Consider the following 24264-nt stretch of genomic DNA (forward strand, 5'->3'; position numbering starts at 1 on the left):
CTTGTTATGATCATAGCAAGTAAATAATCAAACACCTACTGAATCGGCCAGTACATCCACTTTAAGGAAGAATTAAACCTGTTGTGGTCAAACAAGGAGATGGGAAAAGAGGGAAGCCCTTCGACCCCCTCCTCACTTGACCATAGCAGTACTTAACTAGCTTCCCCTTAAACCCATCTATGCTATTCGCCTCAAATCAATCCATTTGGAGTGCAATGCACTAAGCAAGTGCTGTTCCTTAGATCATCTACATTCCCAGCTTTCTGAGCTGTAATTAAACTCAGAATGGTGCTAACGCAGAGTCCTGCAGATGAACTGGTTACATAGGTCCCCTAGTGATTCACTCATATTGCATATACAATAAAGGCCATGTAGAATGAAGTGTTTACATATTATCTTTAGTGAGATATACTCTGCACATCCAAACAGGAAGTGGACATCAAATTTGTTTACCTCACTACTTAAAAAGGGTAGGTGTAGATGAAAAAGATGTTTACAGTTGTGGGTGAGTCCAAAACTAGGGCCATAGATATAAGATAGTCACGAAGAAATCCAATAGGGAATTCAGGAGAAACTTCCTTACTCTGAGTCGAGCATGTGGAACTTGCTACCACATGGAGTAGTAAGGGAATATCATAGATCCATTTAAGGAAAAGCTAGATAATCGCATGAAGGTGATAGGAATAGAAGGTTATAAAGCAGGGAGGGAGGAGGCTTGTGTGGAGCATTAACAATGGCATAGAATTGTTGGGCCGATTGTGTACTGTGATTTCTATGTAATATCAGCTTCTAATTGATCATTGGAGTATTACTGAACACCATGGCTGCATGCATGTTAAATTTTACCAGAAGCAAGAATTTTCAAGAATAGTGCCACTGAATTACTTAGTCTCCAATGATTTTAACTTATGACAGCAATCATATGATATGAATGGATAGTTGGGGGCGAGTTACAGGACTAATTTAAGCAGGGAGTTCAGATGACATTATAAACAATAGAAGCAAAAGGCAAGCAGTTTATAAATGTCAAATTATCCCCTTGATTGGATCACAGGTTCATAATTCACTACCTGACAATCTGGACTTGGACTGTGGGGATATTTCCCCTTTCTCAGCAGTATAAGTGATGGCTGATCCTGCACATCGTGTCCTTAATGTGCAATGACATTCAGACAAGAGTATTAATCCCTTGTCATATCATCAGTGCATTATTTATTTGGCAGCTGGTTACTAGAATCTAGTGCATTTAATGTAATATATATTGCATATAAAAACAGCACCATTTGATAAAATGGACAGAGAAGTTTAATTCGACATTTATTTTCACTGCTCTTAGCTCACAGCAGTGAATTACAAAAGATCCTAAATTACAGCCTTTTGCACTGTTTGTATCTTATGTAATATAATGAAACATTAGGGAGACAACAGCAGTCTTAAACTCTGCAAATGATTTTTTTCCTCTAATTGAAATGCACTCTTATTGTGAATATATCTGAAGGTGTGGGTGGTTGTGTTTCCAAGCCGCACCTCCTCTTTCACATAAAGCTTACAAACAGCACACACTCCATTAATTAACTCCTTTGACTAGCGTTCATCTACTGCTACCTGACAAATTGCACCCAGATGTTAGTGGAGTAGGAACAAGCACAGATCAAAGTTGCTGAGGGAGATGTGTTTGATCTGTCACAAGCACCAAGGCTGTTGATGGAAGCAAATTATTTCCCTTTAGATTAATCCTAAACAAGGGCCACTAGGGGAGAGACTGACAGTGAAAGCTTCCAGCCAATCAACAGGCTTTACAAGCAAAGTCCCAAAGGACCCTGGGAAACAGCAGTGTAGCCATGACAATCTGGTGCTGTACATCATTTATTAACCCAGTCCTTGCTGTATGCGTCTTTAAAGTTGGATTGGGTGGCAAGGTTCAATTGGGCCCTATTATCAGTTTGCTGAATACAGGAGATTGACTCAAGTATGTATTTAACTCATCAGAAACAATATTTTACATGGTGATACACATGTTCAGTCTGATGAGCACGATTTTTTTTAACTTGAGATATAGCATTGACATGCATTAATACACGAGAGAGAGATGGTTTGGATAATTAAGGTATAGATGATATAAACTAAGCACAAAGTTCCTTCAATTTAAACAAAATTTATAGTCTTAAAAACAGAATGTTCTCAAAATACAAATGTGAGCTTATAGTAGTGACCAATCCCATTAATAAGCTTCAGCCACCAGACGACTTGACATGTAACCTGAAAATTAACTGGATGTCACTATATGATGACTTCAACACTGAAGCAGAGATCCACGATCCTCACTCTGGTTGAAATGGAGTTCTTCATTGGTTTACATAGAACATTTGCATCAATTATGGAACTTCATCTCATCAAGACTCTAGATTAACTCCTTTACTTCTTTGCTTTTCTACTCAGCTGGGCTGGGCAGTTGTTTTACCCTAAGGATCCGTGATGGACAACTTTGGCTGTACTCCTTGAACTAACTTGCAGGAGGTGGGGAGAAGTGAAGGTCATGGTTGAGCAGTGCTGGATGGATTCACACCCCAGATTACTATTACTTTCTGCCCTGGAGGATGGAGTTGAGACTAAGCTGCCCAGCTGCAAAAGGCAGTCCAGGCTAGAGCATGGGCTCCAGTCTCCTAAGCTCCAGTGACCAGGTCACCTTCACAAAATCATTTTCTTTCCTTCCCAAATGCAAAAAACAAATCAGTAATTTAAGGCTTGTTAAAAACTCAGGGTATTTACTTAACAGAAGCACAAATTAATAAACTTCAAAAAGCTGGCACAGGTATGATGGGCCAAATGGCCTCCTTCTATGCTATAAAATTCTAATAATTCTAGATATTTTAATGAAACTAAAAACTCTTAACTTTCTGCTTACAGTAAACACAATTTGCCCAGATAATTAAAATGAGCTTTTTGACCCCAACATGTTGGTGCCTCTTCAAAAGCTTTTTGCTGGAGGTGCTAACACACAGTAATGCATTTTTACCCATCTCACCCCAGGTGAGGCAGCAGGAGGCACAAGCAACCTGTCAGACATACAAAATGCCATGGTCTCCTAGCCTGCTATATAGTGAGAGTTGTCAGGTTGATAGCAACAGATTCTACCTTCACAAGCAATCAATCCAGGATTACCGCTCTTTGCATATTAACTGACAGGTGTCCACTGGGACATCAACCTGTTCCTAAAAGATGCTGTACATATGCTTTCTCTATCCTATCAAAACCCTTCATAATTTTAAAGGCCTCTAACAGGTCACCTCTCAGACTACATGTTCAGATTTTAGAAATCCTTAAAAGATATTTAAAAATTTTGTGGTATGGGGAAAACAAGGATCATTCCAGAAATGGTTATTTTTAAACATTTAACTACTTAACCCATCCTGATGTGAAAAAAAGTGCAATTGTCACATGAATGTGAAGGCCGATTCTATTTTTATAAAGAAACCATTAATTAGCTGTTATCTTTGCAAGATTGACCTACTTGTGACTGCCCCCTGTTATGATGTGATGGTTCAAAAATTATTTTTTCAAGAAGATCCTTGTCACATATACCCAGGGGACAGAGGAGTACTGAAGCTGTTTCTTAACCGCAGGGAGCGCCATTTCCACAAGATAATAGCATATTTCTGAACAATTTTCCTGGGCAACAAACAGATGCCCAACTAGCTAATACTTATCACTACGCCAAAGATGGAAGCCACATTGAAACAACGATTAAAAACCTGTAAAATATTTCCATTATATAACTTTTGATTTGCATGCACACGATACATGTATGGGCAGATGTATGACAACTGCAAAGTGGTTTCAATTCGCACTGATGCTAACAGGCTCACTCCGCAATCCGGTGTGACCCTGCCTCTGGATGTATGCTATAATCTCACAATCAGTGTGATGCCAAAATGTTGTGCACGGGCATTGGTTGCAGCGTCAATGCAGCCTTAAAGATTTTGGTAGTTTAACAACAGTCCAAAATACAGATTTTTAATGATACACAAGAATGGGAGACAGATAATTAGACACTAAAATCCTGACCTCAAGGATCCGAACATTCTAGTCTTTGATTTCAATTTCATAGTCACTAGTTACACTAATCCGACTACTTGTGATCAAGTATAGGTTGTGGAGTCAAACCCTTCTCCAGACATCTGAACTGGTAATCTGGATGGGCAATTCTGCGCTGTATCAAGGGAATGCTGGACTATCAGAGGTGCCATCTTTCATGTAAGATATTATACTGAGGAGGCCCCATCTGCCCTCTCAGGTGTACTTAAAGGATTTCAGGGCAATATTTGAAGAAGTGGAGAGGAGTTCCTTGGTTCCCCGGCTTATCCTTAAATCAATACCACTAAAACAGACGTCTAGTCATTAATCTCTTGCTGTTTGTGGGACATTACTGTGCACAAATTGGCTGCCATATATCACCATACTACAACAGTGATTATTCTTCAATAGTGTTTAATTGGCTGTAAAGCACTTTGAGATATTCTGGGTGGGCTTGTGAGATAATATATAAATATTTTTATTCTAAAATCAAGTCTTATAAAATTACAGCCTGGTACTCTTGGCCTTTGTTTTAATTTCCATGTTACAGAGGGAATTTGAACTTCTCACCATCAACTACGATGTCGCAATGATTTAGGTAGAGAATATTCTAAACTTAATGCATCAAGAAGTAAGTTGCATTTATGAAATTATCTCGTGGAGAAACATTTCTTGATGAAGGACTGTTGAGGTGCATGGTGGTTATACTGGACAAGGAGTACAGATTCTAGGACACTAATTCTCCTGATCACTGCGCCAGTAATTAGCAGGCTGAATCAATGTTAGCACAACTTGCATGTCACATCATTCTCAATCTCTTCTGGAAATCGTTTAAGATCAGGTCATTTCAGGTCTTTCAATTTTGCTTCAGTTTTCTTTTTGCTAAGGGTGGCGAGGGGGTGGTGGTGACGACAGAACATACCATGGCTTTTTTGTATTTTATTCAACTATAGCAAGATTGTCAAAGGTAAATATCTAGTGATATTTGATACGTTTGCATTCCCATTCTTACTTCATCCCATTTATTTTTGGCAAAATAGACAGAGCTAATGATTTTTTTAAAAATTGCACTTCTTATTTTTTCCTCATTGCCTTTGCAACACCAGTAGTTTTGTAGTTGTATCTGTGATGCCTGGCTGAGTGACATGACACCAATGCTTGAACTCTATTGAAGAATTGTGCAACAACCTTCATGTTCATTATACTGTCCTTCCACCCTCCACATTTCATTTCTACTACTTTCAAGACATTCTAAGTTTCAGGTATTGCTGCAGTTGCTTTAAGTTCCTCTTCCCTCAACCAGACGATGTGCTAGTTCAGGTCATACATGGATTTCCTCCAGTATAAGGGACTCAATATGTGGGGAATTATGTTTGCAAACTCACATTCTACAATGTTGTACTGGCATACACATGTGCTATGTCACTGGATTGTCCATCTGATCACACTGGAATCAAGTTTCAGGTAGAACAAGCACACTGCTACCCATGTAACGAATTCCTGCACTTCTATATACTTTGGTATAAAATCTTTACTGTGAAAGGCAGATTTTAGTCATGCTGTGCAATATTAATGACAACAACTATAGCATTTGTATGAGATTCCTTTGGCCATCAGTTTAACAAAATTAACCAATTTATTTTATAACAGGTTAACAACTCATTTAAAACAACCAGAATTAGGTAATGTATTCAACATGCAGTCTGATTTTATATAATATAAACTCTCCAATTGAAACTAAACAGGTTCAGTGCATATTTACCTATTCAAAGTGAAGTATTTAAATGCTTTAAATTGTATGTGCAAGGGTAGCAATGCGAGTGTATATAGTGTTGTTGTGTTTTGAAATTGCAATTGCATTGTGTACTCTAGAAGCTGCTGTAGAACACACATGCTTGCAAAGGCAAAGTCAAACTAGTACAGAATAAAAGGAGAAGCCTTTATGTTCAGCTGCCGCACTCTTTGTCCCTCTGCCTTTGACTCATATCCTGTACCAAACACAACTAAACCTCGCTCAAGTCCAGAGGACATCACAGTGTACAGTAATTGAAAAATATCCTTAACCATATGCTTAACAGAATACTCTCAAATAACCCTCAGTATATTTTGCACTGGACTTTAAATTTCTTCAACAAGTAAGTGTGATGGAATACTCTCCACTTGCCTGGATGGGTGCAGCTCCAACAACACTCGAGAAGCTCGACACCATCCAGGACAAAGCAGCCCGCTTGATTGGCACCCCAGCCACAAACATTCACACCCTCCACCACCCAAGCACAGTGGCAGCAGTACCATCTACAAGATGCACTGCAGCAATGCACCAAGGCTCCTTAGACAGCACCTTCCAAACCCGTGACCTCTACCAACTAGAAGGACAAGGGCAGCAAATGCATGGGAGCACCACCACCTGCAAGTTCCCCTAAGTCACACACCATCCTGACTTGGAACTATATCGCTGTTCCTTCACTGTCGCTGGATCAAAATCCTGGAACTCCCTTCCTAACAGCACTGTGGGTGTACCTACCCCACATGGACTGCAGCGGTTCAAGAAGGCAGCTCGCCACCACTTTCTCAAGGGCAATAAATGCTGGCCTGGCCAGCGATGCCCACATCCCATGAATGAATAAAAAAAAGATAGAATTTTTATTTATTAACTAACTTTTAAAGAGGTCTGCATTTAAGTGTCAGAGTAAACTACAACTGCATTACACATCTGGCGATAGTGGGTAATTCGATTATTTTCCACCACACAGTGGCCTTTTTAAGCGACAAGTGGGTAAGGAAGAACTGCTACTGAAAGTGAACTACAGCCAGGACAACTGAGCTGAAACACTATGAATTCCTCTACCAATTCCTAAAGTTCAAGCAAGTTTTATAAGTAATGTTAACAACAACTTGCATTTATGAAAACATCTTTAATATAGTAAAATGTCATAAGATGTTTCACACAGCTCAATCCCACAAAAATTGATACCAAGCAAAAGAAGTAACTATCAGGAGGGGTGACCAAAAGCTTGGGAAAAGAAAGGTGAATTTTAAGGTGGTTTTAAAGGACAGAGGTGGAAAGGCAAACAATTCTAGGAAGGGAATTTCAGAGGCAACTGAAGGCACAGCTGTAAATGGTAGGGTGAAGACAGTGTGTGATGCACAGGTGCCAGAGTTAGAAGAATGCAGAGTTCTCACTGGGTTGTAGGGCTGGAGAGTTAGCAGAGATGGGGAAGCCTTCAAGGATTAAAACAGGGGAATGAGAATTTTCATTTGGGGGCATTCGGGGACTGGTAGCCCATGTGTGAGCACAGGAGTGGTCATGGTTCGATTTTAAGACCTTATTTTCAAATACCTCCGTGGCCTCGCCCCTCCCTATTTCTATAACTTCCACCAACTCTCCAAGATCTCTGCAGTTCTCCAATTCTGACCTCTTGCCCATCCCCAATTATAATCACTCCATGACTGACGGCTCTGCCTTCAGCTCTGAGCTAGTCCTCAAGTTCTGGAATTCCCTAAACCTCTCTGTCTCTCTTCCTTCCTTTAAAAAGCTCCTTAAAACCTACCTCTTTGACCAACCTGTCCTAATATCTCCTTTTGTGGCTCAGTTCAAATCGTCTTTGATAATGCTCCCATTAATCACCTTAGGGCGTTTTACTATGTTAAAAGTACTATATAAATGCAAGTCATTGTTGTTGTTGGGATAGCGTATCGGACGGAGATAGCACAATTTTCGATGAGTTAAAGGTTACGGGTGGGGTAGTGGTGGGGGCAGAGGAGATGTGAGGCAGGCAGAAGAGCTTTGGCATAAGCAAGGCTGGAGATGTCAAAAGCATGTTCGAGGGCTTCAGTAGCAGATAGGCTGAAGCAGGCATGAAGTGCAGGAAGTGGAAGTAGGTCGTATGGGGACAGGGTATGGGGTCAGAAGCTCAGCTTGGTGCCATATAGGATGCAAACAGTCTGACTCAACCCAATTCAGTAGGCAGGGAGGGGGATGGAATTGGTGGAAAGGAAACAGAGTTTATGTTGGGAGTTGAAAACATTGCTTTTAGTATTCCCACTGTTTAACTGGAAGAAATTCTGAATGTTGGACAAGAAGTCTGACAATACAGAGGTAGTGTAGGGGTCCAGAGAGGTGGTGTAGAGGTAAAGCTGAGTGCTGTCAGTATACACGTTGACCCTGATCCCATGTCTTTGGATAATGTCACCAAGTCTGTAGTTGAGGGAGCCACGGACAGATCTTTGGGAAACGCCAGAGATAATGGTGCGTTGGCAGGAAGAGGGACCATTTCTGGAGGTGCACTGGCTAAGATTAGCTAGGTGAAACTGTAACGAACAAAGTATGGTTTCAGTCATCTGGATAATGAAGGGGTTACATTGGACAAGAATGATTTGGTTGACTGTGTCAACTGCTGCAAAGAAGGTGAGGAAGATGAGAAGGGATAGTGCACCATGGTCACAGTCACACAGGATGTCATTTGTGAATTTGAATAGCATTATTTCCATGGCAGGACGTAAACCTGATTGGAGAGATTCAAACGCGAAGTTGCATGAATTTGGGTCGCGACAGCACATTTCAAGGACTTGGAGATGGAAGGATGGTAGGAGATTGAAAGGGCAGAGGTTTTTTGAAGTCAGGGTTTTGAAAGGGAAAGGAACAATACCTGGAGATGAGGGAATCATTTACAACATCAGGTAGCATGGGGATCAGCTCGGGAAGTTGGGTAGTCAGTAGTTCAGTGGGAATAGGGTCAAGGAAGCAGAAGGTGGATCTTATGGAGAAGAGTTTGGAGAGGGTACAAACTGAGATGGGAGAGAAACTGAATGTCATATTTATGGTAAATAAGAAGAGGTTTGATGTAACTTTAAAAGAATATATTTAGATATCATCTTTATCCATTATTGAACTTTGAGTAGGGGATATATGTTGCTGGTCAGGTATTATTGGTTTAAACAGACTATCAAGTGACAACAGTAATTACTTTTCCTGTTGAAAACGTTTTAAAAAGTAAAAAGTAAGTAATAAAAATTGAATACTTGATAAAGATTAAAGCAAACATACCTGCCCAGTGAACACTCTAAAAGTAGGGCCCTCCAAACATTTCACATGGTGGGCTACTCAGCTACACACCACATATAAACTTTAAATGAATATCCCATTACTTGTGCACAGCTCAAGATGGTGAGCTGACAGATGGAAGTGCTCTAATGTATAATATATCCCCAGTCAGGCAGCAGCACTATCCGCACCTCCAGGCCCACAAAATTCAAAATGGAGAAGCCACAAAAGAATAAATACAGGAATAAATAAAGGAAAATAGGACTGAGATGACTGGCCTTCAAGGGCCAAATGCCAGGACTCGAGAGTTGTAGGTTGGTCTCTCCTGCACTAAAGAAGGTGCAAATACTAATGTGAATAAGCTGGAGCAGACCCACAACAACCAAATTTCCCTGGCGTAATCCATTCCAGCATTCCCACTGGTTGGATGGACACCAGCAATCCATGAAAGAATTTCCTAAACTGAACTCAGATAAAACCAAGCAGGTGCCTTGCTACCAACAGTGAACCATTTCTTTTCCATAGCTTACAATAAACAAATGATACAGTGACCATATCAATTCCAATCAATGTGATCCCTTTCTGACCCCAAATGATTAGTTTTGCAATAAGCAGCCAGTGAAATGGCAGGACACTGCTTTCCTTTTGTACCTCTCCAAGTTATAAGTTCCTGATTTCATGTATGCAGTCAGGAAAATATGGGTGTGATGGGGTGATTAGCAAGAGAAAAGTTCGCTCAAGTAACTCTCAAGTAAGTCCTAGCAGCAAGTTCAAGGAAAACACTGGAAAATTGCCAAATTGCCTTGCAGCTACAGATGGTACTTGGCATTGAGGTCCAAATGAAAGTTCAGAATAAGGTTTGTCTATTAAAATGAGGGAGGAAACGATATGTATGTATAGTCTCAAGAAAGAAAAAGTCAAACTGAATAAGTGGTTATACAGTCCTAGTAACACAATTTAAGAAAAATCTCATTCCAATCTACATATAAATGATCAGATTATTTGTACTGCAACTAAATGTTTCATCTTTCTGCATTTATATAAGTCATCACCTGTTGAAATGCCCTGGAATCTGTAAGAGTATTGGTTGGTTCTTTGAATCACATTACCATATGATGGTGTAAATCTAAAATAAAAACTTACGTTTCTTACTGAGTCATTCTTAAAGCTGTGGGTCCAAATAAAGATAGCACTAAACCACCGTGTTCTCATGCGACAGCCCATGAAAGCTGTTGAGAGAGTCCTGAAATAGCCAAAAAGGACAAGCCTCTGTGACCTCCTGTCCTGCTGGGTTTGATCTGACAAAGAGAGGTGGAGTGATTGTGCAGCTCTATTGTCTCAACTGTCAGATCAGAGAAAACACTGTAAGGCTCATCATTAAGGTTTATGGGGCTGCAATTGAAGGGGATTAAAAGCAAAATCTATTGAGATCCTTTTAGACTGGAGAATAACATTAAATAACTATTAGAGACTTGGCTCAATAATGCTTTATTGTGGCTCTTGCTGGGGCATTCACAATTCCAGGAGTGCACATGTTCCCCCAGCTGCGCTACTTTATTTAGAGGGCTACCCGCAAACTAAACCTTAAAATAATTCTCAAGTATTAATGCACTGTCCAATTTTTAAGGAACACATACAAAATGGAACAACAATACTTTGAGATCAGCTTTGTAAATGCATCTGAGTTTTAAAACATACTTTCCTTACAGCATAAATATTTGTTTAAAACCTGCATCCCTGAAAAGCATATGTCCATATGCTATAGAAATTCTTCATCAACAAACCAGAGGTTAAATATTATGGCTGGTGATAGGCACGAGGAAAGAAAATTCCCAAAAATAAATGATTTATCTTGAAAGGCATGCCTTACGGAGTAACTTGGCCACATTTCGGCCTCTGACATTTATAAATAGACGTTTCTTATATGATTGGAGGAGAATCTTGTGATAAAGACCTGCACTTATCTATTGCTGTCAATATGTTGGTTCCAACAGACATCAGACTTGCCATAACCACTAGTTTGGGGAGGGGATCAAAATGATTTGAAAAGGAATAAGATCAGAATACATTCCCTCAAATTGGAACTCAGTTTTTTCTCGATAAAATGGTCATAAATAAAGCAAGATACTCCCATCTCTCCTACATTGCTAGCAATCCCATCAGACACATAGACTACAGCCTACTTGCGTTTTAAACGATTTAATGTTGTAGCAGTCACAGACAAGTACATAACATGCCCGTCAGATATGCTTGTAAAGATATTTACCATCTGTTTGCGTGTCTGTAAAGCTACCTGCAAAGTACAGATCATAATGTTTTGCAATAACATTGTCATTTTACCCATGTGTACATCTTCCAATTTCATACTAACTCGGGCATAGCTATGGAAACGATCTTTCTACGTTATTACTACGGTTATTCCACTCCAGTTTATCTTATAAGCGGAATGAACCAACAATAGAGAATGGATTCATGGGGACTCAGAAGCAAGACATCACTGGCACATGCAGAGAGCTTGGATGGCATTCTTAATTCTCAACCAATGACAGATGGTGGGTGAGGATCGAATGACAGCAGTCACTGGCTCAAATGCCAAAATGAACAGGAAAGTGGACCGCATTCCTGACTGCCCCTTCCCAGTGTGAAAACAGAGTAGATAATAGAACTCCATCAGGACATTGTTGTACAAGCTTTACATTCTCTCCACCCCCACCCCGCACCCCCCCCCCAACCACCCAAAAAGGGAGACAGCTATTTTCACTCCCAGGAAAAGTAAGACAACTCCAAAAACATTCTTTGCTACTGAGAAGAGCCACTGCGGAAACAATAGAAATACCAACCACTTTTTTGAAAGAATGTAAACTGGATGATTTGAATCAATGAAGTCAGCAACATTCTCACCCATTTTTGGGTCATCTTAGTTACAATCTTAATAATAAATAGATCCATTCCCATTTTAGAAGCACCAGATACATAACACTGCTCCTGTGAGGCTATTAACAGGCCACAGTAATATCAAGAGCGCCTCTAACTTTACAACAACATCCCAGTCACTCTGGCAATCATTTGTTAATAACTAAATAGATAAACAGATCCAATAGCCGAGGGTTCAATATCCTGGTCAGATACAAGAACATGTTCCTACATATATTTACAGAAATGCATTCACCTTTTATGACTTAAAGTAGTAGGTATAATATCTGTACAGCCTTACAACATACAACTGTGCGATAAAAAAGAGCATGGGCATGACTTGCTCTCACATCCATGGAAACATTCGAGCTATAGCTTGTTTACATTCAAGTGTTTTACGGTGCATTCCCTGAAATAATGGAAATTGGATAGAGGAATACGCTAAAGGTGCATGCTTGATCTGTTTTTTAAAATTTTTTTTTAAATTGCAAGATGCCAACAGGCAATCAAATGGGTGTTGAAGATTCTGCTGGTTATTTTTGATAAAATGTAACTGTTTATACCATCAGTAGCTGTATGGAATCACTCCCTTCAAGTACCAGGTTTTCTGATTCTAATACACAAATCAAAAGGATCATTAATGATACAGGTCGATTGGTAGCATTGATTGAACAGTAATTTGCAGAAGGAAGGTATCTGTACATCAACAGATTGAGTTTTATATTAAAGGTGTTTTATCTGATGCAGAAGTAAGATAATTATGTGGGGTGATCTGATTGGTGCCCAGCCATAGGTTTGAATGAAGGTCTCACAATCTGGCCTCACTTTAACTTGAAGTTCTCAATTGGGCCGATCTGATGTGAAAAAGATGCCCCTTAATTCAATGTAATCCAATTGAATGATACCTCCAAACCCTGAGGTGGGAAAGAAGGAGCTAAAATAATCTTACAAGATTGAACCAAATGCTCCTGTTTCCTAAGGAAAAGCAATTCTGCAGCACACACTGGTACTTGGAGACTTGCTTTAAACACAGATTTATTAATAAATTACTCTTTTAAATAGAGCGCAGCTCACGCATAACTCTTAATAACGTCTTGCATGTAATATTAGATGCAAGATTGATTGCAATATTCTGGAAATCATTAAAACAAAACATTGAAATCAGGCACAATGACAGAACAGAACTGAATTTCCTTTGGGGTGTGTAGGAGGTTGAGGGGTTGTGGTGCCAATGAGAAAGAAATTTAGCTCATAACCATAACAGCAGGGGCCTAAAAATCATTGCAATAGGGAAAGATTCAACACTATGCCATCGCAGAATAGGAGGAGTCACTAACTGGATGCAGATGCAGTGTGTCTTCATCAGACACATTGAAAAGTGATGGTGTCTTCACATCAATTTTGGACGAGAGTGTGTTGCAGAGAATGGCTGAGCGTTTTCCCCACAGGCAGCTCACAAATATTGACTTTTATTCTCCCCCCTCCCCCATTAGCTGTGTAGGGAAGATATACATTTATTGAAGGCTATAATGGAAGGCTGAGGGTTCCCTGTCCTGGGGCCAGAAGAGAAGACGAGCTATCACATCATGTAACGGCAGCCCATCTGTGACAGACCTGACCTACATTTTCCCTCCTCTTTCTCACAACTGTCTGCCTATGCTTTAAGAAGACATTTTATCAGCAGAAAGGAAGTGCATGCTGGGAATGCCTAGTTAATGTCTTTAGTGAATCTAGATTTAACCTCCCTCATAGCCAACTAATGTTCCAGCAAATATCCTGAATAATAAAGAAAATATTTTGTCCTTTCATCTAGAGTTCTCCATACAACAGTATAATTCAAAACCATTATCCATAGATTATGTTGAATTCTATTTCATTTTCAAGAATACACAAAAATATAGCAAGAATTTCGGCAATTGCAAATTAGGTTAAATACTGAATTTGGAGTTAGCAAAGAGAGAACAAATGCATAAAAATAAACCCACATAGCAGGTTCAGTAAAAGTATGCAGCAAGAAGGTTGCTCTCATCATAATTACACATAAATAATTTATTGATTTGATCTACTCGAGAAGCCTCTTTTAATTTAAGTGATACTGAATTGATGACTTAGAAAGCTGCTGCCTTCACAAAGCTCCTCGGCAGAACCTACCACGACGCTGCAGGTCATACTCTCTCTTTGTCTCTTCATTCCCTAGTATTTTCCACGCCTGATCAACTTCGATGAACCTCTGTACGCGCTCCTCAAGTTCTCCCACTGGCACATCTGCACTCTGTTTGTCCGGATGATACTGCCAATCAGAAAAAGGGGAGGGGGGGGGGTAGAAAATGGAGAGAAAAAAAGTTAACAGTGAAAAAAATAATCAATACTATAGCTCAGATTTTGTTTTGGGGAGGGTAGCGGAAAGCGAGGTAGTCAGGAATACCAGTCAAGACTGTTGGGCTCCAGAGACTGCAGCCAGGTTAATTAAACCACAGGAGTCACAGACATCGATGTCACAGCCTGCTCCGACAGCATTTTCTGGATAATTTGCTGTTGGCATTATGGACAATTTACCAAGAGATGTTGTGAACAGGAAGAATGAGAAACAAAAAAAAAAAGGGGGGGGGCAGGGATGTGCGAATGAGAAAAAAATACACAAGTTAAATGTGCAGCTGCTCAAAAATTTATAATATTCAACAAAACACACTATATTTTAAAAATTCAGTAAATATGGGTAAATACAACTCCAACAGTCAGCATCTGAGTGCATTCAGACAGCACTTATACCCAAGGCAGGAATGCATTTTGTTTATCTAACAGATAATGCAGAAAAACAATTATAAATGCAATAGGTGGTTATAAAGAAATCCTACTTCTGCTATATTGGGTTGAAAACCCAACACAGGGAGATTCTTTAACTGTCAGTTTACAATTAGTTTCATAGCAATAAATAAGAAGTCCAGCCTATTTTGTCTTTCACCCTATTAATATCACATCTTATAGCTCCTGATGGGGTCTGACATTAGCAGGGTGAAACCAGATGAAAAGTCTATCTTTCACTGCAATGATAAAACTCTGCATGTACTGTATTACATTTGAGAGAACACCACTAATTAAAACAGAGTGTGGTCTCCTTATCTACATCCCACTAAATTAATTACCAGCTGTACTTTATGCACTTTAAAATGTAGTATTAGACAACGTAAATGGTGCTTGACTTTCTCTTGTCTGAAGAGCATTTCAGTCCTTTTAAATGTAATAATAAAAAAGGCTTGCTACAAACAGGTTGCTGTCTTGGAGCACCTCTCATTTGACATTTAACTCATGGTTCTTAGTCCTCTTTTATTGTAGAAGTACCTATGTAGCATTTAATTAAAACAAGAGCACATCTGCTAGTAAACGTTTAAGCTTCTGTAATCCACTAAACACTTCTTTTGTGATCAAGGTAAGGATTCAATTTACTGAAAGGTATTGAGCACTGTACGTAAGACTAAATACACAGACTTCATGTAAGCAGGATTATATTGATTCTTAAAAAGTACAGACTTGAGTTTCATAATACAAAGCGCAAGTGTCAAGGTTTTTAAAAACAGTGTTACCTTTGAACTCAACAAACCCATTTTGAGTTCTTACTATATGATTACATTCCTTTTTCTATGCAATTTTACTACCTCAGCTGTCACGGACAGTAACTGTCTTATCACAGCACCCACACATTACAATAATGAAATGCTTTAATCACATTTTGCCCAAGTTTAAGAAAGCTCAGATGAGCAATGGGAGTTTCATCTGCCAGTCCTAATTAGCTCTTTATTTGGTTTTCACAGGTTACAATAAAAAGGAAAATCCAAAACTTTATAATGGTATCAGTTAACCCAATAGTGACAGGATTTGCTTTGTAAATCATAAAGTTCTCATTAACGGTGCAGGGCTTTGTGGTCAATGACATGATTCAGTTTTATGCAGAAAACCATTTTAAGTATCCAAGCACTCCATCAATGCCTCCAGAACACCATTCTACTTTTTACTGTTTATGTAAATCCTGCCTCTGTCAGTAGCAAGCACTAATGACTTGTTTCAACATGGGCAAAGGACCTGTTAACCCATATGAACAATAGAATTTTAGAATAATGAATGCTTCCCATAATATTCATAGAATGGCCATTTTCATAATCTTAATGCACTTGGTCATTTTGTTGGCTTATACTAGCCAACACTTTATAAGCAGCGAAAACTGACCAAACTCAGAGCACAAGTAACGTGGAGAAACCACCATCCCCAAATCGTCTTTTAGTGCACCATCGGGAAGAAGCTGCACCAGATTATGGCAGTCAGGAGGTGGGGGAAGAGACAGAGGTATCTAGAAAAGGGCATTGGGCAAATTACCATTTTCCCAGCTTGCCAAGTAAAATTGGTAGTTCAACTGAAGTATCACAATGAAACAAACCTAAAAGGGCCAACTTTAACACCTTCAAAACTGAGATTGATACATTTTTATTAAATAAGAGTATCATATGGACCAAAGGTGGGCAATTGGAGTTAAGGTACATATTTTTCATGTTTGGACAGAGGAACAGGGATTTCCAATACCTTGTGTAGAAAAAGTGCTTCCTGAGTTTGCTCCTAAATGGTCTAGCTCTAATTTTAAGATTATACCCCCTTGTTCTGCATTCACCTACCAGAAGAAATAGTTTCTCTCTAACTACCCTATCGAATTCTTTAATCATCTTAAACACCTCAATCTTGTACATTCAAGGGAATACAAAGCAGGTTTATGCGATCAGTCCTCATAATTTAACTCCCAAGTCCTGACTCTAGATTTCCAGCACAATAACCTTATATCCAAAAAGCAGTCATCCATTTCCTAGGATCTGATTCACATCATAAAACCACTCCCTCTCTCTGAACCAGGCCACATGCACCCAGTCTCTGGAACTATAGGACCTGCATCTGCTGGCCTTCAGACACCCATAACAGCATCCTGGTTCTTTAATCAGGCGATATCTTGGGCTGCCACAACGGAAATGGTGATCTTAACAATCCGAACCATTTCATCACAACATCTCTCCATGAGCCCCACAGATATGTCAAGTCTCCGTAATAATCACTGTTGCATTCACTAGTTCAGCATCAGTGTACCAGAAGTACTCCCTGCTGATTGTGAATCGTATGATGCGCTTTACTATCCTCGCATTCATGAGCTCAGCAGTGCCCCAAATTACTGCAATTTATTTTTCATAAAACCATCAAGTCCTGTCGCATGTCCTACATAAAGGATAGTCCTCTTAATGCTGCAACATTCATGCCATTGAAATAAATGCCTATGATTATGCTACATGATTCACATTACACCAGTAATGGTGGCATTATGAAGTAATTAGTTGCGTATAGTGCATCACGTCTAGCTAAAACTAATAAACTGAATTGGAGAAGTTTTGTGGCAACCTTGTTTGATCAATATAGAATCATAAGCCTAGAATGTTCCAGGTCAAAAACGGGCCTTTTGGATCATCAAGCCTTGTTTTTTGTCACATGAGCTATCTATATCTGCTCTTGCTCGCTCCCATTCCTTTTAATATTACCCTTTATCAAGCAACTATTTAATTCATATTTAAAGCACGTTTCACCAATGGTTCATGGCAGAGAATTCCACAATCTAACTCTCAGGACTATTTGCCCCCCAACATCTCTCTTAATTCTCTGTGATCATTTTAAATTTATAGCCTATTACAGCCTTGGCAACCAGTGGAAACAATCCAACGCTATTTTTCTTATTGCACCTTTCATAATCTTGAGACCTCTATCAAACCATGCCTTAACCTCAGTTAAGGTGAAGCCCTCTTAACTGTAACCTTTCATCCTTGGCTTTATCTTGGGTGAATCTATACTGCAGCTTTTCTATCGCTTTTTATTTCTTTCCTCGAATGGGGCATCTAAAACAATACAGAAGACCCAGGTCTTGCATTAAGTTCACATAACCTGCTTGCCTTTGTATTCTATGCCTCTAGATGCAAAACCAAGGAAAGTGTTTACTTTTTTAAAAAAAAGTAGCTATCTACGCATCTGGACACCAAGGACCCATTGCGTCTCTACGCCATTAGAATTCTAAAATGCATTTCCTTTCCTTATTTCCAAAGTGCATTACTGCACTTTTTTCTACATTGAACTGCATCTGTCACCTATTTGCTCATGATACTGATTCAAGTCTTAGTGCAAGACTGCAAGATCTGTTGCAATTTGCTATACCCGTCATCAATTCTGCGTCGTTGGAAAATGTTGATATCGATCCCTCAATTTCCAGATCATTTAGGTTCACTTTGGCAAGTCTAAATTCTTCAAGAGTTATCACATACCAACACCTGCTCAACACCCTCATCCATTAATTTATGCCATTCCCACTTCACTTTACAAACACCCTCATCTTTACTTCCACTGATACCAACAGTGATAACTTAGTTAGCAACTGGGGGGAAAAGCAGAAATAAACAATGCAAAAAAAAAAGCTTCCAAAAGGTAAATTTGAAGATTTAAAAACACAACACAACCCAAGCCCAACAAATAATCCCTTTCCAAACCAAATGATCGATTGCAAACACTGCAAGTAGTTTGTATTACATGCAGGCACAATAACCACGACTGATCCGTGACCCAAATCCATATACCCTCCTTTGTCCCATATCCAATCCAAAGTGATTATTGACAACGCAGCCGGTAGCTGACGTCATCAGACTGCGCCAAACTGCGCACTGGCGCAGATTGTCTCCTACTCTCTGCACATGCATTACATCCGTGTTGCCAGGACTGGTTGGTGCATACGCAGATGACGTCATCGCGTAATGCTGGCAGAGACCGGCAGTGGGGAAGCGGGGAGAGCGCAACCAAAGATCTCTTCCACCGCACCCCCCTGCCCGCTCCCTCCCCCCCGCTCCCGCCCCCCAACTCCCGCTCGCTCCCTCCCTCCATTCCACTTGCTCACTCCCCCCTGCACACTCGCTCACCCCCTCCCCCCCATTCACTCCCTCCCTCCATTCACACACCCCCCTGCTCGTTCACTCCCTCCCCCTGCCCCTCGCTCCCCCTCCCTCCCTCTCTCCCCCCACTCGTTCACTCCCTCCCTCCCTGCTCGCTCGCTCTCTCCCTCCGGCCATTGTGTGCTGCCATGTGTTGCCTTCGTGTGATTATTTGAGCAGCGCCATCTTTAGTCCTGGCAGCTGCCTGACGACGCAAACTGTGACATTTTAGTGGCAAAGGCTGCATTTGCACATGTGCCATTGCAGCACCACCTAGTGGTTGCGCTGTCAGCAAACACAGCCTATCCAATACCTTTGATTGGTTAACAAAAATCTCGGTTTTAAAATTAACAATTGGCCTAGCATCAATTGCCGTTATCAGAAGAGAGTTCCAAATTTCTAACGCTCTGTGTGTAGAAATGTTACCAAACTTCACTCCTGAAAGCCCACTAATTTTTAGGCCATGTTGCCTTGTCCTAGACTCCCCAACAAGCAGTACACACTTTCTTCTACTTACCCTATCAGTTCCCCTTATTTCTTGAAAACTTAGTTCAAATCATCCCTTATCCTACTAAATTCCAGGGAATACAAGTTTATGTAAAATACACACCTGAATATTATTGAATTCAAACAGCTGATGATACAAAAATTAATTACTTGGGGATTGCAATCTTTTTAAAATGAAGCTGCTTTTACATTGCATGTGAGCTGCTCCAGTACAGTCAGCTCCATACTGCTCGAATGCAATCTCTCAGGTTACCACTGTTGTTGCATTTTTAAATTGGTTTGGCATGCAGATCGCAACCCTTTGTCAAGCTTTGGGCCACACTAGCACAGGTCTCGCAACATATGAAAACAGTTTTATCTCGTTACAATATGTGATGAGCCACTAGCAAGTGCTCTGAGCAGAACCCATCATACTGTGCAACTGCAGAAATGGTGAGGCCCAAAAGAAAATTAAGGAAAAATGATATTTATTAGCTATGCAATAATGAAAGCATTCCAAAACAGAGTTAAATATATAGTGCAAAAATAGGACTTGTTTTTGTGAAATGTGCATGTCAGTTATTTGCACCTCTTTCTCGGTGGGCACTTTGTACCTAATTGGGGCCAGATGAACCAATGTCCTGTCAACACTTCCATGCTTTTCTTTCATTAATTGATCATTCTTTCAAATTAATAACACTGAAGTGGTGCCCCAGTATTCCCCAAGCAGTGTTGGCTGTTAACTGCTGAAAGAACAAACTATTGTAAAGGTCACAAGGTAACTGTACCTGTCCAAGATTAGAAGCAGCATTACAAAAAAGGTTAATTACTTGGACTGCTTCCTTCCACATCCAAATGGATGTGTGCAATTCCTTGATCTGTTTATAAAAGAGATTACATTTATATAGCACCGTTACATTGAAGCACTGTGCAACCAAATAATCATTTTTCAGTGCAGTCAGATATGTATGTGTACATTTTGTGTACGGCAAAGCCCCACATGGCCATTGAGATGTTCAACAAATTTTGACCGTGGTTGAGGGAGGAATGATGGCTCTTCTTCCAATAGTTCTAAGGTTCGACAGCACCTCCCAAACCACGACCTCTACCAGCTAGAAGGACAAGGGCAAGGGCAGCAAATGCACGGAACACCACAGGCAGGATTTTACCGACGGCAACCAATTAAGAGGCTGTCACCTGGACCGCCATCCAATTATGGACTGCAGCCTACCTCTTAGAGCTGCCGGTCCAATCAGAGGTGGCTTCTGCTGAGGCTGCAAGAAGATGAGGGTGCCACCAAGTTGAGGCACCCTCGAAGGCCAGGTAAGACTTGTTTAAAATAACTGTGCCTGGGCCAGGCAGGCAGGCCCCGATGACAGAGGGGTGATGTCAGAGCTGCAGGGACAGCCATTGCCGCAGAGGGCCCCTCTGTGGGCCATGGAGCGGCCATAAAGGGACACCCTTCACCACCCCACCACTGCTCCGGGAACCCGCTAGATGACAGCCACATTTTATCCGACGGTCTCCCCATGCAGCGGCGCACTGTCCCGCACCAGTAAAATGCCAAGGGGATGAGAAGTGGCCATTAATTGGCCAGTAAATTGGTTTAATTGGCCACTCGCCTGCAGTCGGCAGGCAACTGCACTGCAGCTGGCCCCGCCGTTGACAGCGTGACAGTGATAAGACGTCGGGCTCCCCTTCTGACTCCTTGCACGGCCATTTTACGACCCCTCCCACCTCCCTGCTGTTTCCAGAGGGCTGGTAAGATTCAGCCCCACCACCTGCAAGTTTCCCTCCAAGTCACACACCATCCTGACTTGGAAATATATTGCTGTTCCTTCATCATCACTGGGTCAAAATCCTGGAACTCCTACCTAATAACACTGTTGGAGTACCTTAAGCACACAGACTGCTGCGGTTCAAGAATAAAATAAGTTAAAAAGACACCCACACTTTATCATTCATTATTAGATATTGTACTCCATTCTCTGAACTATAAAATCAATTACTTAATTACCTGCCCATTAAATAGAGTTTAAGCTTAGGAGTGTCAGTTGCACCAGCCAGAAGTTTTACACTGAGGAGCAGATGAAGCAGATAATTAAAACTCTAAAACAACATTATAAGGGAGTATCCAAGTTTTCAAATGTTGTTATATTAATCAGAGCATGCTGAATTCTGGTGACCCATTCAGTACTTTCTTACCATGCTTCTAGAAATTATATGACACACAAAGTATGTCAATATACTCTTCGTGGAGGTGCCACCACCATGTAATTGACTCTTAACAGTCCGATGAAGGTGACCTGGCAAGCCACTCAGTTATATGAAACTGCGACAGTAGGAACCCTAACCATATGGAGTGCAGCAGTTCAAGGTGGCAGCCCACCACCTTCTCAGGGCAACTAAGAATGGGAAATAGATGCTGGCTTTGCAAGCACTGTCCACATCCTAAGAAGGAATATTTCAAAAAGTAAATATTTGTCACAAACACCTCGCTTCAGGAATTATTCTGCCCCAACAAATCCCCACTCTGATGATAAATGACATTAAAAATTCAGAATCTTTATAACAGTTGAAAAGTACTGTACACCCTCCAAGAATAGGGTCTGTCATTGTAAAACTCTGCAAATTATCCACCAGCATGCCAAACCTGCAAGTCCACATTTATTCGGCTATGAATTAACTGCAGAAAAATATAAGCACGGTGTCAATTGCTCAGGCTCCTCACATTTAAATTGATTATTCATATTATTGTGTTGGGAATTTCAATCACAATTTTGCAGTTCTACATTTTTGTCTATCACAAGCTGGGTTTGCTAATTTCACAGGTTTGAACAGAAGTGGAAACATACAGACTGTTAAAATTAACAGTGAAATATACATGAAAATAGTGTAAAATCTGATCCAGTAGATCGCTCAATTGAAAAAGGTTACGTTATAAATAGGCAAGTACTTGAAGTACTGACTGAAATCTAAAGTAGTCCCTGTCCCAAATTCTGATTCATAAATGGCACTAAGTGAATGCCAATTTTAGCATGGGCACAGTTCATCAGAACCATACTAAGAAGGGTCTACAGGAAGCCCTGGTCCTCCCTATTTCTCTTGAAAGGCAGTGTCAATGCTGGAAATAAAATGAACAGAAAATGCTGGAAATACTCAGCAGGTCTGGCAGCATCTGTGGACAGAGAGGGAGACAAAGTTAACACTTCTACCAAAATTCACTTTCACAGACACATCTCTTCCCTCAGCAACCGTCTCTGGCTCCAGCTCCGACTTATTCCACGTGGATTCCAACTGAAATTCTACCCTTCATGTTTCGGATCCACTCACAATCACAGATATCTCTTGGATATTCAGCGTTCCTTGAACAACTGCTCTCATCACATCCCGAGATCCACGCTCAATGCCATGCACTACCACATGCACACTCTTGACCTCTCTCTTCAGCAGCACCGACTCACTATCTCAAAGCTGCCCTAATACGCAGTTACGTTTCATGGATGCTTCTTCCCCTTCACTTTCCTTTGATTCCATCTCATCTTCCAATCTCACCTCTTGTGTTTTCGTGATCCCCTCGGATCTTCCCTTTTCTGATCCCAACTGATCAGTCCTCAGCAAAGGTTTATTCCCATATGCCCCACCTCAATGAATTTCGAGATCGGGCACAAAGCTGAGCTTCTCTTCCGTTACCTTCGGCTCCTTGCCCACTTTTTTGGTCAGGAGCCTACCCGCCGCATCAGCCATCCCAATTTCTCGCTCTGTTCACTAACTCTAACCGCTGAACTTGCAGCACTCTGTTCGCTCAGTTCCAACCTCAACATTGTCATCAAACCTGCTGTTGGGCTGTTGTTGTTTTGCGAACCGACCTCTACCTAGCAAAAGCTGAACGCCAAGTCCCTAACACCTCCTCCAACCTCTCACTTCCCCCAAAACCATAACCCACTACCAAACATCAAGCCATTGCTTCCAAGGCTGTCAATGGCCTCACCTCCTCTGAAGATCTTCCTCCATGACCTCCAACCTCATAGTCCCCCAACTTCAAACAACCCATTTCTACTTTCCTTCCAAGATACACAAACAGGACTGCCTTGGTAGATCCATTATTTCAGCCTGTTCTTGCCAAACAGAACTGATTTCTTCCCATCTTGACTCTATTCTTTTCCCCTTGTCCAGTCTCTTCCTACCTACATTTATGCCTTTTCCAACGTCCTCCACCTTTCCAGTCTTGGACATCCAATCTCTCTGCACCTCCATCCTTTACCAGAACAGGCTAAGTTCCAGCTTTAAAAGTAGGCACTTGCCCTCAAAAAACAAGTCACGATAACCAGTTGAAAACTGGCATGACGATGCCGGTACAGTAGGAAAAACTAGCCAGAATTGCTCACACAGTGAGTTCCAAAACTCAATGTGCTGTGTTTTGTTTTGAAATGGTGAGAAAGAGAAGAAAGCAAGCTGTGCAGTTCTCCTTGGGAGGGAAGAAAGGAAGGAAAGAAAGTAAATTGGAGGACACCCTTAGACCATCTCTCATCTCCCTGCAGCTAGTTTAAGAGCAATAATAGCAGAAGCAGACTACAGTGTGAAACACAATGGGACCTAAAACAGAGAAAAATTAGAAGAGAAATAAGCTTCATGGAGTGGTTATTGATTTGGTTTAAAGTCTATTTTGGCTTTTATAAAGCTCATTTCAATAACTACCTGCCTTGTGCTAGCCAGCCCTTATGGTGCATCTTAATTTGCAACAGGAGGCTGTAG

At 40.8% G+C, this 24264-nt stretch overlaps 1 protein-coding gene across 5 annotated transcripts in view; it reads right to left on the bottom strand.

The window, feature by feature from the left end:
* Positions 1-24264, bottom strand: part of dnajc24 (DnaJ (Hsp40) homolog, subfamily C, member 24) — a 106699-nt gene that overhangs the window by 43571 nt on the left and 38864 nt on the right. For all 5 annotated transcript variants that reach the window (XM_068046600.1, XM_068046599.1, XM_068046603.1 and 2 more), the window contains one exon: positions 14183-14321. In XM_068046600.1, coding sequence (XP_067902701.1) covers positions 14183-14321 — 139 coding nt within the window. The remainder of the gene's footprint in view (positions 1-14182; positions 14322-24264) is intronic.

The sequence above is a fragment of the Heterodontus francisci genome, chromosome 14 (genome assembly GCF_036365525.1).
Source record: "Heterodontus francisci isolate sHetFra1 chromosome 14, sHetFra1.hap1, whole genome shotgun sequence".
Taxonomy (NCBI): Eukaryota; Metazoa; Chordata; class Chondrichthyes; order Heterodontiformes; family Heterodontidae; genus Heterodontus; species Heterodontus francisci.